General features: G+C 36.3%; 1 protein-coding gene across 3 annotated transcripts in view; it reads right to left on the minus strand.

Annotated features, from left to right (window-relative positions):
• LOC122820293 (transcriptional-regulating factor 1-like) overlaps positions 1-13,112 on the minus strand; it is a 31,054-nt gene extending 17,942 nt beyond the window's left edge. For 2 of the 3 annotated variants that reach the window (XM_044097606.1, XM_044097603.1), the window contains exons 1-2: positions 12,817-13,105; positions 8,823-8,880 (exon numbers count right to left, since the gene is read on the minus strand). Coding sequence is in view for 1 of the 3 variants with exons in the window: in XM_044097602.1 (XP_043953537.1) it covers positions 12,817-12,908 (92 nt within the window). In the remaining 2 variants the exon portion in view is untranslated. Of the gene's footprint in view, positions 1-8,822; positions 8,881-12,816 lie in introns of all 3 variants that reach the window. The other variant, XM_044097602.1, reaches the window with a different exon arrangement.
• Between the last annotated feature and the right edge of the window lie 3,256 nt (positions 13,113-16,368).

Consider the following 16,368-nt stretch of genomic DNA (forward strand, 5'->3'; position numbering starts at 1 on the left):
CGCTAACTTTAGCTCACTAAGACAGCATAAGACACTTGACGCTAAAGACGTTTAGCTAAGAAAACGAATAGAAAAGCCAGCATTCACCTGTAGAAACATAGTAAAAGATACTGTAGGTCAGAGGAGAAAATCTAAAAGTGAACTAATTTATTTGACGCCTTATTTTACCAACTTTATAAACAAAGGTTATAAGCTGGGGTTTCCAATCTAACACATTTCTCTTGATACATAATTCATTTTAACAAACACAACACTTGTTATCTTGCTTGAGCTGAATGAAGCCTGTGCAGATTGTTGCTAAAAATATTTCCCACATCTTTTTTTTTTTTTGTAAAGATAATTAACAAGCCTTTTTAAAGTATTCTTGTCTAGTTTTGTCTCTCATTATAATCGTAACCCAGGTAGCCAGAGAGAGCTACCTGTGTTACTCCTCTCCTTATTTACAATCCGACACAGAGAACTGCAAAACTGAATCAGTTTCGATGTCTGAGCATCAGAGTGGGCGTAAAGGTGACTGTTAATGTTGAGGTCATTTATTCAGTGAGACTACAAAACCTCATCATTAATATGTGTTACAGATAATAATGTGGTGCATTCAGAATAACCTCAATATTAGCATATGTCATCAGGTTAGACACGTTTACACATCTGTAACATGTAGTCCTTCAAGGTACAAACACATTTCTCTGCATCAGATTGAATTTTATATCCAGTTTTTTCAGGAAGAAAATGTTGAAGATCATTCAAATTTGCTCTCTTGTTGTGTGATGTATTAACATATTTATGGGTAGCTATCATGAACACAGTTTGGTTTTTTTTCCTGCCAGAAACAAACAAACAAAACAAATTCTTTTTAGTGACAATTTCAACTAAATTACAAACTGATGGACAACATTACGGCGCTGCTATGCTATCATAATAGTAACCATTTAGTATTTAATATAATCTATTTGGCTCTTTCAAAACAGAAAAGCAAAACTATTTTCCTACTGCTGCAAAAACAACAGAGCATATAGATAACATGTATAATAATATTATATACAATGCTGATTTGTGATTGTTTTGATACATAAACAATAACACTACTTTTGGAGGGAACAAAACGATGTTAAAATCTATAACACTGTAAAAACGTATAAATAGGTTTATATTTTTTATAAGATGTACAGTTAGTGTTAATTTTGTTAAGATGGCCTCCATAGTTACAGCCTTAGCCCGTCAATCTGGACCCCAAAATGCCTTTTTGACAAGCAAAGACAATTGCTTGCTCCTGATGTATTTCTAATGACGCTTCTTTGAGAAGTGATGCAATCCTAGCTGCAAAAAGCTGCAGTCGAGAAAAATGTCCAACGAGTTTGTTTGATATTTATTAATTTCATTAATAAAGACAATTGTATAAAATAGAGAAGATACACAAATCAATAAAATGAAAGGCAGCAGAAAGAAGAAAAAAATCTTATATCTGCCCCTTTTGTCCCAAACAACAGGGATTTACAAACATCAACTAAAAAAACTATTTGTATGGATTCACATTATACTTTTTCATAATTCCTCAGAAAACTAACTTTTGCCATTCTCTTAAATATGTAAATTTTTAATATCTCTCCAGACCATTCCGGTTTTATTCCCTGGATTGAGGTAGATCGCTCCTGCAAACTAGTACGAAACAACAGCTTCAAAAACATGAATATTAACTTTCTATCTTAACAAAACTGACTTGAATAAGTGAAATTTGTTACAAAATGTACACAAACCTCTCAGTCCTGGAGGAAATCTGCACCTATCAACTTCTGTGCATCTCCAAATACTCATCTCTCCTTTTGACTGAATGCCAAACATTCATCAAATCTCTTGCAAGATTAATGAACAGTTTTCACCATTAACTTTTACCAGCATTTACAGCCTTATTTTAACATTAACTTAGTCCATTTTTAATTATCTATTGCATATTTTTAATGCAGTGTTTTGAGCGCTTCTCTCTTGCACCACGTGTTGTGCAAAGACGATGTAAAGGAAACCTGAATGATTTCTTGTCACAGAGAATAAAAAGCTTTATGTGTCAGATCCTGGCCCATTTGCCTGATTGTTTTCTTAGTTTATTCAGCTTTGATCAACATCACACTAGTATGATTATGGAATAAATTTATTTTTTGTATAAGTGAAGAGGCTGCTTGAACCACTTTCATGTTCATATGTGAAACCGAGTGTGTTTTGAGCTTCGGTTCAGGCAGCGCACCTGAAATTCGCTGCAGATATTTTTGCAGCGGCAGCAAAATGAATGTTTTGAAGCTGTTGATTTCAGAAACGTTGTGCATGTTTGTCTAGATTTGCTCCTTTTTCTTTTTTCCCCTCCTGTCTCATTGTTTATGAATGCCCAATTCGCTGCCTAAGCAATATCCAATTTTCCTCCAATTGCAGAGAAAATTTGTCTCTGATGCTGCATGGCAACTCGACCCACCATAAGGTTTCTCAAAACTACCAGAACATGACACACAAAAAAATTGTTCTTATTTTGTTCATTTTAAATTAGATCTTTTTGAATTCCAATAAAATATTTTGGTGCAGAAAGGACAGCGAATTTAAGCACTCCAAATAGTTATTTGTCAGTAAAACGAACACTAAAAAAAGCATCAGTTCCAGATATCATTGCTTTACGAAGTCTAAAAATCAAACTGAAAGAGTTCAGGGAGTCTTCTGAAATATTTTCTGCCGTGTTTCAGCACATCCTGCTATGAGTCTCATATTTGTATGAGCAGGCAAACGTTGAGAAAAGAGTCGAATGAAAAATGTGTGAATGAAAAGGATGTGAGAGGTTGGAAGGGGGAGTGCGGAGGAGTCGGCACGGGGGAAAACGTTTTCTGGTTTTCTCTCAAATTCAACTTAAAAACCTGCGGGAGCAGAGGAGGGGGAACGAGACGCTCGCTTTTGGACTTTTTTCTTTTATTTCTCTGGGCTCTAATTTTTTTATTTTGTCCGCGTCTGTCTTGTTTTTCTTCCGTCTCTCAGAAAAGCAGCAGTGACTGCCGGGAACAGTGGAACAGAATGGAGGATGAAAGTTGTAAACAACAAATAAGACATTATAAAAAGACACAAGACACAAAAAGACCCATATGACTGATGTTTGCTTAGTTTCCAGCTGCCATCATGGCTACACAACAATGTTTTTGGAATAAACTAAAGTTCTACGTGTAATGGAAGAAACGAGAACGCGGTAACTTCACCTGAAAGTGTTTTTAAAAAAAATACAGAAGCAAAACTACAAACCACTTTTCATGAAAAGACAAATAATTTTGTAAAATACAGTTAATGTATTAAAATAATAAGATTAAGTATTCATTTGCTTTTTAAAAGGTAATCTTTCTGTTTAAATAAAAATCTGAACAATTTTCTGATTACTCAATATTTGACTAGACTGACATTATAATGCACTCAGAGTTTATCCATGCATTTCACAGCAGTTTGGAGTAAACGTTTCAACTCGATATGTGCAAATAGGCATTAACAAATTTAAATAAAATGCAAAAAGGCATAGCAAAGGTTTGGAAAGGAGTGGAAGCTTCCCTCAGATCAAAATCAAAAGCGAACTTTCTTTAAAAAAAAAAAGAAGAAAAGCTGCCTAAAAGTAATGTAACAGCTTGCTTGACGAGAGCTTTTGTGTCAGAAACCAGAAAATGTTCAGAGACTCCACCGCTTGCACATTTCTGCAATGCTTCAGAGTCACAAAGATGTTTAAAGACTTTCATCACTCAAGATTTGTGATTCCTGAGCCAACAAAGGCCAGAACGAGAGAAGCAGCAGCAGCTATCACGAAGTGTGGCGATGTTAGTTCGGACTTAGTAGACGTAAATGACGCCATAAAAATAACTAAAACATCAATTTACGCAGTTTGTACGAAGGAATGTTAAAAAGTCTCAATCAGATCCACCAAAAATGTTGAATAAAGTTTCAGAGTCCATTTCAGGAAAAAAAAAAAAAAAAAAAAAAGATTTGCGAAGCTTAACAGGCATTAAAGATGGGAAACAATCTTCTGATTGTAAGGCACAGAGCAAAGGTAACAATACAGAAAGATCAATTTAAAGTGTGAGACTGAAACACAAAGACCATTTGTCTTCAGTCAGGCTGTGGTTTCAAAGGGCTGAATGTTGGATTTCTACCATGTAAATAAATATAGGTCACAAAGGTCAAACAGCAGAAAGGTGAATCTGCAATCATGTTGGTGCTTCCGGAGTATTATTTGATTTAGCAAATTTTATATTTTTATAAGCAAAGATGGTAGTTTCAAATTTGTGTTTCGATTGATAGATCTTTCTTTATTCCAACTGGCAGCTACTTTAAATGTAAAAAAAATAAATAAATAACATTAAAGACAGGCTCAACTAAGTTCCCCACAAACATTTAAAAACTGTAGGTTAGGAAATCATTATAACACTAATTAGTAAATTAAAAATGTAGCTTCAATCAGTAAGATCCAATAGCAACTAACTTTAAGAGGCCCAAGAATATGTGAATTATGGGAGCAGAAAGCCGCCTCTTCATTTTCAAGGTAATGCTCAGCAACTTTCAGTCAGACGCCGATGTTATAAAAGATAACGTTGGTCCTGAGACTGTTAGCAAGCAGGACAACAACTGACGACAACATTGGGTTTGCACCACAAATTCATTTATTGATTTGTCTTAAAACTAAGTTTATGTTCTGTACTTTCCTGGCACTTATAGTAAAGATGTGTAAAAATATTTTAAAAATTCAACCTTTGGTTTGAGTACATTTATCAAGAAGTGAAAAGAAAATATCTTAGCAAAATCACAAGTGCTATGATTTGTGATGCCACTAAAAATTCTGAATAAATAAATGCAACTTATTTATAATTTCACTTTTTAAAATAAATCTAGACACATTTAATTAGAAATGCTCGACTTCCTGTTTCTTTCAAGAGTAACTATGACATGACAGTGGCCTCATTTCTCTTAGCCACTCTTCAAAATGGTAGAGAAGAAAACATGTCTTTCAAGTAATGTCGATAAATAAGGAACACTTTTAAGAACTCTACGGCACTTCAACATAACCCACTGCTTAAGATTTATATAAAGAAATGTCAATCATAAGTCGTGTTCAGTAGAAGAAGTTCGGTGGCTTGCATGGGGAGATTCTCGCCACACAAAGATTCACGATCACAACAAACATTTTCTTCTGAATCTTTCACACTAAAATAAAAATTATATTAAGATAGCTGGTAATCACAATGTGTGACCCTGGAGCTTCATAAGTTAGAAAATGACAACAAGAAAATTACTTTTTGACCAAATGTACTGATTTCTAAATCAATAATGAAACATTTTAGAACAACCGGAACTGTGACAAAAAAAAAGCTGGAGCTAGATTTATTTTGGAGGATGACGAGGCAAAAAATAAAAATACAAATGTGCTCCTGTTAAAAAAATATATTTTTATCTCATCTTTAGTCTGGAGTCTGTGGAGTCTAATGTGTCTCATACCAAGTACATATTGTTCTATAAACATGTTATTGTGAAAATGCCAATTAAATAATATCCATTAAGTAAACAAGTCGTGAAGCTGGTTATTTAGGATTAAACAAATCATGCAGGCAACTACTAATGTGATGCATTCACGACATTTTAACACGCCGGAAACTAAAACGTGGCCATTTTCAATATTTGTGTTGCTAAAACATCTGATTTTCTTGCTTCTGTTTCCAAAAAACTGCTTGCCAAGTGCTTGATCTTCACAGACAACCACAACTAATAAAACTGTTTTTTTATATATATATATTTGTATGCAGATTACTGAGATCAGATTTGATAAACCTTTTAGTCATCCTCTGCTATGAGGTTGCCTTTGTAAGGTTTCTTTTTTTTTTACTACGTAGTGTTTGCATGACTACAGCTACACCACAAAGTTACAAGATAGAAACATCAGACAGGAACAACCTAGATACCATAGAGGGATGTCAAGGTATCAGGACTTACATTTTACAACATTTAGTAGTAATTTAGGATTTTCAGTTTCTGGAAAGCATCACTAAACAGAGGATAGAAAAAAGTAGGTGGTTTGACCTCAGAGTGTATAAGCAAAAACCTAATGCGCCAAAACACAAGTCTGTTTTGAGCAGGTAATCATGTGAGGAAGATTTCGAGGGAGGCCGCCGCAGCAACAGCGAGGGAACTACAGGTTTCCATGGTTGAAGAGGGAGACACTGCACGACTGCTTTCCGGATGCTACATGGCAGAGCGAGTTTACTGAAGCAAGAAACCGCCAGAGAAAAAAAAACGTCACGACATGCGAGGTTCGCTTTAGGTGTAACTCATGTAGGAAACGCAGTGGAAAAAAGGTTGAATGGTTTGTCTGAAGCAAAAACCGAGCTTTCCAGTCATTCTGACTTGATAATCCACTGATAGTGCCATGCTGAGCGCCAAACCCGGCTGCCGTAATAAACGAGATTTACGTAAGTGAAGATTAGAGAGTGAGATAAATTTAATTAAATGCAAAGATGTTGTTGTGGTCTGCTAAAGAACATTCCTATTGCAGAAACGTGCTAACCATCTAATTAAAATGTCATAAAAAAATTAACATATTACAGCTACATAACAATAATTCAAGTCTCTGAAAATTAAAAGAACAATTTAAATACATAAAAGTTATGTACGCAACAATGGAGAACTTTGGCAGTCTGCAGCCAAATCCACACACAACACCAAAGACGTTGGTGTCCAGGGGGCTGTATCCAAACATATTAATGGAAGGTTGAGTGGAGGGAAAACACACCGGCAATAGACTTGATAGGATTGTTTGGTGGCGCTTCACAAGACATGTTGCTTTAGTCGGTGCGTTAAGAACCTCCAGACACAGACGATGACTGTGTTAAGCAAATTCTAAACCAACGATACATCAAAATGGGTATTAATTGGCCAAGTACATAAAAGTAATCTGGAAAGAGTGAAGAGGCCCAGAACTAGAGAGGTCAATAATGATTTGGGGTGCCAAGTCATCTCCTGGTGTTGGTCCACTTCGTCTCCTGAAGTCAATGCAATCAGACATATTAGAGAGCTTCATTCTTCCCCCTACTGACAAGCTTTTATAGAGATGATTATGTGTTTAAGAACGTGGCATCTGCTAACTCTGCTAAAGGTACTGAAATCTGGTTCAATGACAAAATTTTACTGGGTTTAATTGGTCATCAGACTCCTCTGAGCTAAATCTGAAAGAGAGTCCATGGAGTATTGTAAAGAGGAAGATAAAAACAGAAGAGTCAACAATGCAGATGAGCTAAAGGTCACTATTAAAACAAGCTGGGTTTCTATTGCCTCAGCAGAATGATCACATCCATGCTACGTCACATTGATGCAGGAAACCATGGAAAAAGGAGCCCTGACCATAAAATACTGCATTGAAAACGTTACAATACGTTACAATATTTCTGTATTAAAAATCCTTTCTACAGGTCTAATGTAATATAAAAACTTGAGTTTGGGATTTTATGTGGCGTAAACTATAATCTACATAAAAATGAATACCTGAAACAAAGTATACAAAATCTTTTGAGATGGACCTGCTCATTAGCTCTCCAATCAAAAGCAAAGATTAAGAATGTTTTCAAGTTAAAACAGACCCGTTGTATAAAAAGTTTATGACGAAAACATAACACTAATAATAGTATATCAAATGTATATGCTGCTTTTGAGGACACAAAGACGCTTTAAAAAGATATGCAACAGAAAACATGTTGCATTTCAACTCTAAGGTTTTTGTGACAAAAAATGTAGTCAGTCCCACATGGTTCTGCAACTCATTAGCATACTGCTAGGTTTTCTCTACCCGAGGCTTAGTCTTACATTACGACAAATAGTTGGACTCGATTCTTCTTCAATCTTTTACTGGTGATGTTAAGCCATGAATTCGCTCGGTACAGATGGTGTTTTAATCTGGGCCTACATGCGTTGGCACTGACTCCAAAGTTCTACTTCCTAACGTTCAAAACACGAACACGGTTGTTGCCCCAATTCCTACTGCAGATGTCAAAGAAGGTCACAAAAGGAAAGGAAGTCAAAAAATAGCAACAGCAGCGACGAAGAAGCCTTCATCTACCGTTTTGTCCACCTCAGCCAGGAGAAGACTTCAACAGATTACAACAGCGGAATCAGTCCAGGATTTTAAACTGGTCAAAACCTCAGCAAGGAGGAAGGACAAAAGACACACGTCCAATACGCTGAATGAGACATGGGGCTTAAGTAAAGGAGAATAAACCCTAGCTGCTTCACTGTATCTCGGTCAGGGGCAGACAGATGCCCTGGTTTATCGTCATGACATCTAAACAACGCTCACAATGAACAAAGTCAAGCTTGTGGTTTTAAGCCTCTCTGTGTAAGAACTTGTTTGGTGTACAGACCAATCTGTTGTGGGTAACAACACTCAAATGCTACAAGTAATGTTGAGACTTAGAAGAAAACTGGCACAGCACAAGACAATTATGATTTTGAAGGGAATGGTTTATATATCTGAGTCAAGTTTATGGGCTATTTGGTGAAAAAAATCAAACCAGATTAACAATTCTAATCAAATTTATGGCTAAAATAGCAGGAATTGGAGAATTTCAGACACATTATTTTAAGATGTATTAACAAATTATGAAATTTCAGTTTATTGCTAACATTTATAAAGACAAACCAAATGAACCAAGTGCACCTGTCTTTACCAGCCAAAGTAAAGACAGGTGCTCTTTCCATGCCAACTTTACGTCACTACCATAGCTGTAACTTCTGTAAACTATAATTTAATCAAACAATCAGGATGAAACATAATGTCTTACCTGTAAGGTTGTCATTACGAGGAGAGATGACAGTGGAATGTGTTTGGTCTGCTACTTGCTGCACATGTGGGTGTGTTTGAATGTTTGTGAGAGAGAGAGAGAGACAGAGAGAGAGAGAGAAAGAGAGACAGAGAGAGAGAGGGGAGGAGAGAGTCGATGAACAACAGAGAGATGTAGTTTCACCCAAGATGAGCAGCCCTGTCAGTCTTTCACTCTCTCATCCACCTTGTCATAACACCGCCGCATGTGTGTGCACGTCTGCATGTGTGTGTTACAGTCTGTGTCATAATGATGCTGGAAAGAAGAGAAAAACACTCAAGTGTGTAGCATAGGTTTTAAACACACACACACTTAGACAAACTTTCAGTTTGAGTGGGGGCTTTTTCACTCCTCTCCCCCCCTCTGTGTCGTCTATTGTTGGTGTCTATTGGTTGGATTACATTTGAAAAAGGCCACACTCACACACACTTATGCAAATTCACCAACACACTTTCACACACATCCTAGTAATTTACATATTTGCATGTAAACTCGTTAAAATACAGAAATGGATGTTTGCCGGCAGGCTGTAAGGGATACTGTACCGTAATGTCAGAGTAAAAGTACCGCAAACGTGCTTTCAAAATACTACTTTTTACTCTTTTTTTAAAAATGTTGACAGCAAAGAAAAGCCCCGTTCACTCAACCGGAACTGGGGGTGGGCGATAAGGACTTAAGGTTTTATCACAATATTTTCTGGTACTATTGTGATACTGATTAAAGTGACGATAAAACCATTAATTACTTCTTTTTTAGGTAACTATTTGGATTCATGACACAACAATCATAGCCCCTGCTCTTGAAAAACTTTTGTAATGCTTCTTCAGGACACCAGTCACATAAAGAAGTGTGATTTGTATCACTAGCCTGCTCACAGGTAACTGAATTTAATCATATTTTTAAGTTTATTGATACTGATGCTCTTATTGAACAAACAGTAAAACTAACAATCCCAACAATTTTGGGAGCTTTTAAATATTATTCATTGGAATTTATTGTGACAACAATACATAAAAATTCTTATGATATGAAATTTATCATGTAAAATGATAAATAATACAATAAATATCGAAGGGACATAAAATTAATGTTCCAATATTTTTTAAGCTTAGCATCAATGACCTCAATTGCTGATCTCAACAGAAGGTTACTCCTTTAGTCTTTGTATGTTGTTCATCGCATTTCTTCCTATGAATGAAACAGATATAACTATGTACTAAAAGGGTTGGTGTCAGATACATTTAATCCCAAGTGTAGTTTTAAACAATTGAATATAATTTTATGCGATCTCTACAGTTTGATCGTGATGGACCAATAAGAAAGGGAGCGACGATATAAAACTTACTAGAAATTGCCTATGCTGTAAACAACCACTGCGAAGAGAGACCAAACCAAACAATCTTTGGCAGCAATAAAAGTTCTTAATCATTAATCTTGTTCCGACTTAAATTACTCAATTATTGGAAGCGTAGCCATTGCTAACACAGACTGAATGCCTTCGTTCACTTCCTCTGCCATTACAAAACTACAATCATATGCAGACGACATTTCTAAAGCAGCATCATCGTTTAGATCGCCTCCTTGTGTTCGCTAATTGGCCTGGTACTGGAGAAATCTCACTCAATAGGAAAAATCCCAGATGAAGCACCTAAGGGAGATGAGAAGACAGCAAATTGTGTAGGAAGGCAATGGCCTGACTACCTTTTAGCTAAAGGCTCTTCACTAAATATTTTGTGAAGATACTTACTTGACAATCTTGAAAACTTAACTCTACTCATAAACATCTAGAATTATTCTAATTTAACCTAGAAAAGTTTTGTGTTGTTTGGGTGTTGTTCCCAAGATTACGTTCTCATTTTTTTCAATAAATGTCCTGACATTTTCTTTTAAAATTTGAACAACCAACTGGTCTGGTTCTGTCCAAAGGCAAATAAATATGGAAATTAGTTTATCTGAAAATAACCAATCAGAATCTGCTATCCTTAAGTTTAATTTGAAAAAAATTCTGTGGAAGATGTTAAAAAATCAAAGCTGCTTTTAAAAAAACAAGTACCTATACAAACTCAGTAACGACGTGTGGATGCTCATTAGAACAGATTTTCAAAATGTAGGCATACTTTTTTGAAGATTCATGTTCGCTATTAATGACATTTTTCTGTCTGAAGTTTTTTTCTTGGAATTTATAAAACTATTTAATAAAATATATTATGTTTTGTCAGATATTTAACATCCTTTGTACTTAAAGTTGGGGGGAAAAATGAAGAATTATCGGTTTTCTACTCCTCTTCTGTGCAAGAGCCACCCACGGTCTCTAAAGATTGTCTGACTTTCCTTTCTACAGAATTACACATCCAAGAAGTTCATAACACATTATTGGTAACTTCATATGAATCTGCTATTTCTATCCTTTTTTTTATAACTGATGCATGTGACTAATACTATCAATTCATCAGGGCATGTGAAACCAAATGTCTGAATTCAACTGTTTTTTTTATTTCATAGCTGGTTTGAATATGTATTTAAATTCTTAGAAGACCGTAATGTGAAAAAATAAGCATGGGTAACTTGAAACATTAAGATTATGACTCTTGTTTGAGTCTTGATAAACTCTTTCAAATACAACACATTCCACAATTATTGGGAAATATTTTGAAGATGAGTAAAGCATAAAATAAATCAGTTTCAGGGAGACATGGTGATACCAGTAAGGGAGTAGTGAATGAGGCTTAAGGAATAAATGTTCTTATACTCAAGAGTGGATTTTTATGAATAATAAAAACCAAATTTGTGGAAAACCCTGCTGCTGCCTTAAAATCATTAACTTGAAATATCTTTGTTAAAACTTGATAACTGTGGAGGACAATGGAAGTGAAGTGCATTTCCAGAATACTAATATGATTACTACTGCAGTTTAGGCTGCTTAACATGGACTGAAATAAGAACAGTATACAGAGTTTTAATATTATATGTTAATATGTTGACACACCAATTCCATCTCCACTTACCTCAAAAGTTATCATTGGATAACCTGTCCAATGCAAACTTAACAGTTTAAAGGTTTATACAGTGTTTTAAGATGGTAAAAGTCATTGTGGTCTTGGCCCTTTTCAGACTAGTCTTAGCTTTATCCTCAGCAACTAACTAATCTAACTCACTACAAAAATACTGAAAACCTCCTTTTCAAGCATTCAGTTAAGACAATTTGCCGAGCTATGCCTTCAATTCACACCTTGAGACTACCTTTTAGTAAGTCACATCATCTGCAAAATCAAAGCCAACCAAAAGCAACATGGTCCTAGCCATGAACTAGTTACTATAGCAACATTCTTTGCTTCCAGTATGCAATCAGTGGTGATTAGGGATGGGAATCTCTGATCTCTACCTGGTACCATACATATCTGGAAGATCAAGCTACCATCGGATACATTTAGGACTCCTTCTCATCAATCAGCGATTCAATTAAATAAGATTTGCGTCCGATGCATCTCGATTTAAATTAACCTAGCAGAAAATATATTGTTTGTATTAATAAAAATGAATGAAGCAATTCAAATTTCAATCATTTATTATTAACAAATGCTCTTTTACATAAGGGTTCCTTTCAAAAAATTTCATAGAATCTTTGTGTGGGAAATATTTGAATGTTTTTTGGCATTAGTTGCTATGGTAACGAGTCAGCATGTAGCATAGCCACACAGAGAGCGGAAAAAAGAATACTAGTGCTTTTGAGTTATGCTTCAATGGCTTTTCTGCGTTATTTTTCATTTGCTGTGGCGTCCTGCACTGAATTAATAATACCTGGATTTTCTGACTACATTTAGTTAACAGAATTGTTCTCCCATGGCAGCCCGGCTACGAACAGCATAGAAAAAAAGAATAGTCCTTTTTCCCACCAGAGTTGTGAACATGCAGAGATTTCCGGATGTAAACAATAGGGATGAAATGCTAGCCTCACCATGCGGAAGGAGCTGAAGGAAGAAGAACATGTGAATCTGCCTCTGAAGATGGTGAACTGATAAGCGGCTCCATGCTGATTCCATGACTCATTTCAACTGAGTTATAAGGTTAGTCCTTCCAGTGTATTTCACAGCAGAGTGGCACATTTTTGAAAAGTCGCATTTGCTTTATCAAGCTGCCCGTTTTTCTTGAAAAATCGATAGTGTTGCCAAACTTTCGATTTGCAGTGTAGCGGTAAACGTATCTGTTCCGCTTCTTCCGCCATGTTGGCAGTTGTCGCGGTCACGTTCGCGCTTCTAACCGCACAGCTTCTTCTTCTTGTGGCGATTGGCAGAACCCCACACTGCTTTACGGTCTACAGGAAGCGCTGTTTGATCAATACTTTGTTTTATTTACATCTTTTTACATTATTACATTAATAAAAAATTCAATCAATACAGTGAGGTAAAATCCGATGTAATTAGAAACTTACTTATGACTCCTAGAAATTTAAAGCTGCCTTACCTATGCATTCCTATCACGCTTGCGCATGTCGATAGATCGATGCCAACCGGCTAATCTTCCCATCACTAGTGTTGATGGTTGTTGATCATACAAAGCCTCATACAATTTTCCTATAGGTGATCAAGTTTATATCAGGAAGTCATCCCTTACAGTTTGTAAAATTGATAAATGACAGTACATATAAAAACCTGTTGGTATGCTAACTTGCTAATGTAACCCAGGTGACCACCATGACCCAATCACCTTCCCTTTGAGCTGCCCCTTTAAATTGATTGTCGTGTGTGCTTCCGGGTTTTCTCCTCTTTTCTCCAAACATTGCTGCTGCTCATTGTTGGCTGTCTGATCGGTTGTTTATAAAACAACCAGAGCGCTTAGATTGACTCATCGGTTGGTTTGTCTTTGAGACGTGAAGATTTGTGGTGAGTGTTGAATGTCATCTGACTGTTGTTGTATAATAGCTGTACTGATCGCGCCGCTAATGTTGCCTCCCGTTAAACCACTTAGGTTGTGATCTATTGCCAGAATCGAACAAGTTACCATTACCACCTCCTCAGACAATCATTACTCGACGGTGAGTAGATAACGGGGAATTATTTTCATTCTGCTCCGCTAGTTAGCGTTAGCAATCAACTCGACAATCAGTGGCTCACATCAAATTGTCCTACTTATTACTTGCTTAACGGCAGCCGAATTAAAGACCACACCTTTAATATTTAAGGGTTTGCTTTTCAATTTTAGATTTGATTATTTTTCAGGATTTCTTATTGGTGTTTGCACTCCATGTTGGTGCAACAATGGAATTTGGTACCTAATATGATTTAGTTGTAGCTACTTTGATCAATCACATTTTAAGTTGATTGATTTGATTCAATATTAGTTGTCTGTAATGATTGCTAATTAGATTACTTAATTGATTTTGAACTTGAATTATGAAGTGCACTTTTTAAAAGGATTTCTTTCTTTTTTTTTGAGATTGTTAAAATATAGGAAGAATGTATTTAACAGTCTTCTTGCCCCTCCTTTAGTACAAATGAACTAAATGTGTTATCTGGCCTTTTAGGTCAGGTTTTTTTTCCTCCTTGGATTCACCTCTTTGACGAAGGAAGATGGCGAGCTACCCACCCACCACCTGGTGGTAGGAAACGGAACTGCATTTCTTTCCTACAGGAAATGAACTAAAACTCTTAAGGAGTATTGCAAGGGGAAAATACTTGTCTCCTTTTGCTTTTGGACTTCTTGTGGACTCTATTGGATTTTGACATATCACTGATTATAATAATTGTTTTGTTGGGTTGTTTTTTTTCCTCCTTCCGTTTTTTTTGGGGAAATTTATTGTTTTGTTGGTTTGGTATTATTATTATTATTATTATTATTATTATTATTATTATTATTATTATTACCACTGCAATAAATAGCAGTATCAACAAACTTTACTTTTGCATCAGTTGTATTACTTATTCACCATTATCATGACTCCGTATCGTACCTAGTTCTGATTTTATAAACTGGTTAATATTACAACTTGCAGTCAGAGATGCGCAGTGAAAAAAAAAGCGCTACAAGTGGCGAGCTAGCCAGGAGTCTTGTAATGGGTGAATAATTGAACAACTCCACAGTATCTTTAATTTTGATGAGTTAGAAAAAAAAAATGGATGTTGTTACTCAGTTGGGTTTAAACATGCAACGATCTGTGTTAGTTACTGGCATTCAGAGCGATGATGATGAAAAAGAGATAGTTGAACGTTTACAATGTTATGGTGCAGTAAAGGAGGTTTTTCATGTTAATGATCCACAAAGTGCATTTTATAAAAACCTGATTGTCGAGTTTGAAGAAGATTCTTCATTAATTGCATTACAACCCCTTTTCCCGTATGATTATCCTTCTCGAACCAGATTAGATATGATATTTCATGTTACCTCTCTTGCTTCAGAATATGCAGCCGCAGTGAGTAGCAGCAGTTCCCCCATAGATTACATTGATGAGTTGAAGAACATAGCTACGCGAAGCGGAAAACGATTTGAGGAGGTTCTTAAAGGTGTGATGGACCAAATCAGCACACATTTGGAGTTGGCAGGAGGTGATGATGGAGATGATGAGGACAAGAAAGATGACATCCTCACCTTAGCACAACCTGTGCAAAGCCAGCAGACATTGCTATCTGTGCCTCAAGCGGTTTCAGCCCCTCCAACCCATTCATATACTGATTGGCAGGGAGAGCCACCTGGAGCTAGGCTCCCTACACCGCCAATCCAGAGAGTTTCTTTGTCAGGGAATGATCTTATTCCACAGAATGTTCAAAAAGTTGTGGTGGAGCATGTTGTAAAAAATAGTGACTTTTCTACATCCTCACTTAGACTCCGCTCATTTTCAGGAAAAATTCCAAAACCAAGCAATGAAGCGGATTATGACTCATGGCGATCCCAAATAGAGTTGCTGCTTGCTGATCCCAGCCTTTCCAGACTGCATATTAATCGGCGAATTGTTGAAAGTTTGTTATCACCAGCTGCCGATTTGATTAAATGTTTGAGCCCTGGTGCATCACCTTCCACTCTTCTTCAAGTCCTTGATTCAGCTTTTCAAACAGTACAGGATGGAGAGGAGCTGTTTGCTCAGTTTCTGAACATTTTCCAGAATCCTGGTGAGCGGCCATCCTCCTATCTCCAGCGATTGCAGCTTACTCTCAGCACAGTAATAAAAAGAGGAGGAATATTACCAAGAGACAAGGATATGTATTTACTTAGACAGTTCTGCCGTGGATGCTGGGACAATTCAGTCATCTCCAAGTTGCAGCTTGAGGAAAAGAAAAGCAACCCTCCACCATTTTCTGAACTCCTGTTGGCACTCCGAACAGAAGAGGACAGACAAATTGCTAAAGAATCTCTAATGAGAAAGCACATCCAGTCATCTAAACAGAAAGTGACCATTCAGTCTCAGAGTACTTGCTCTTGTGGTCATGAGACAGTTAATGAAGAACTGAAAGAATTAAAAAAGCAGATTCAACAACTCCAACAACAGATGTCTTCCTTCATGTCTAAAAAGACATCT

The sequence above is a fragment of the Gambusia affinis genome, linkage group LG18 (genome assembly GCF_019740435.1).
Source record: "Gambusia affinis linkage group LG18, SWU_Gaff_1.0, whole genome shotgun sequence".
NCBI lineage: Eukaryota > Metazoa > Chordata > Actinopteri > Cyprinodontiformes > Poeciliidae > Gambusia > Gambusia affinis.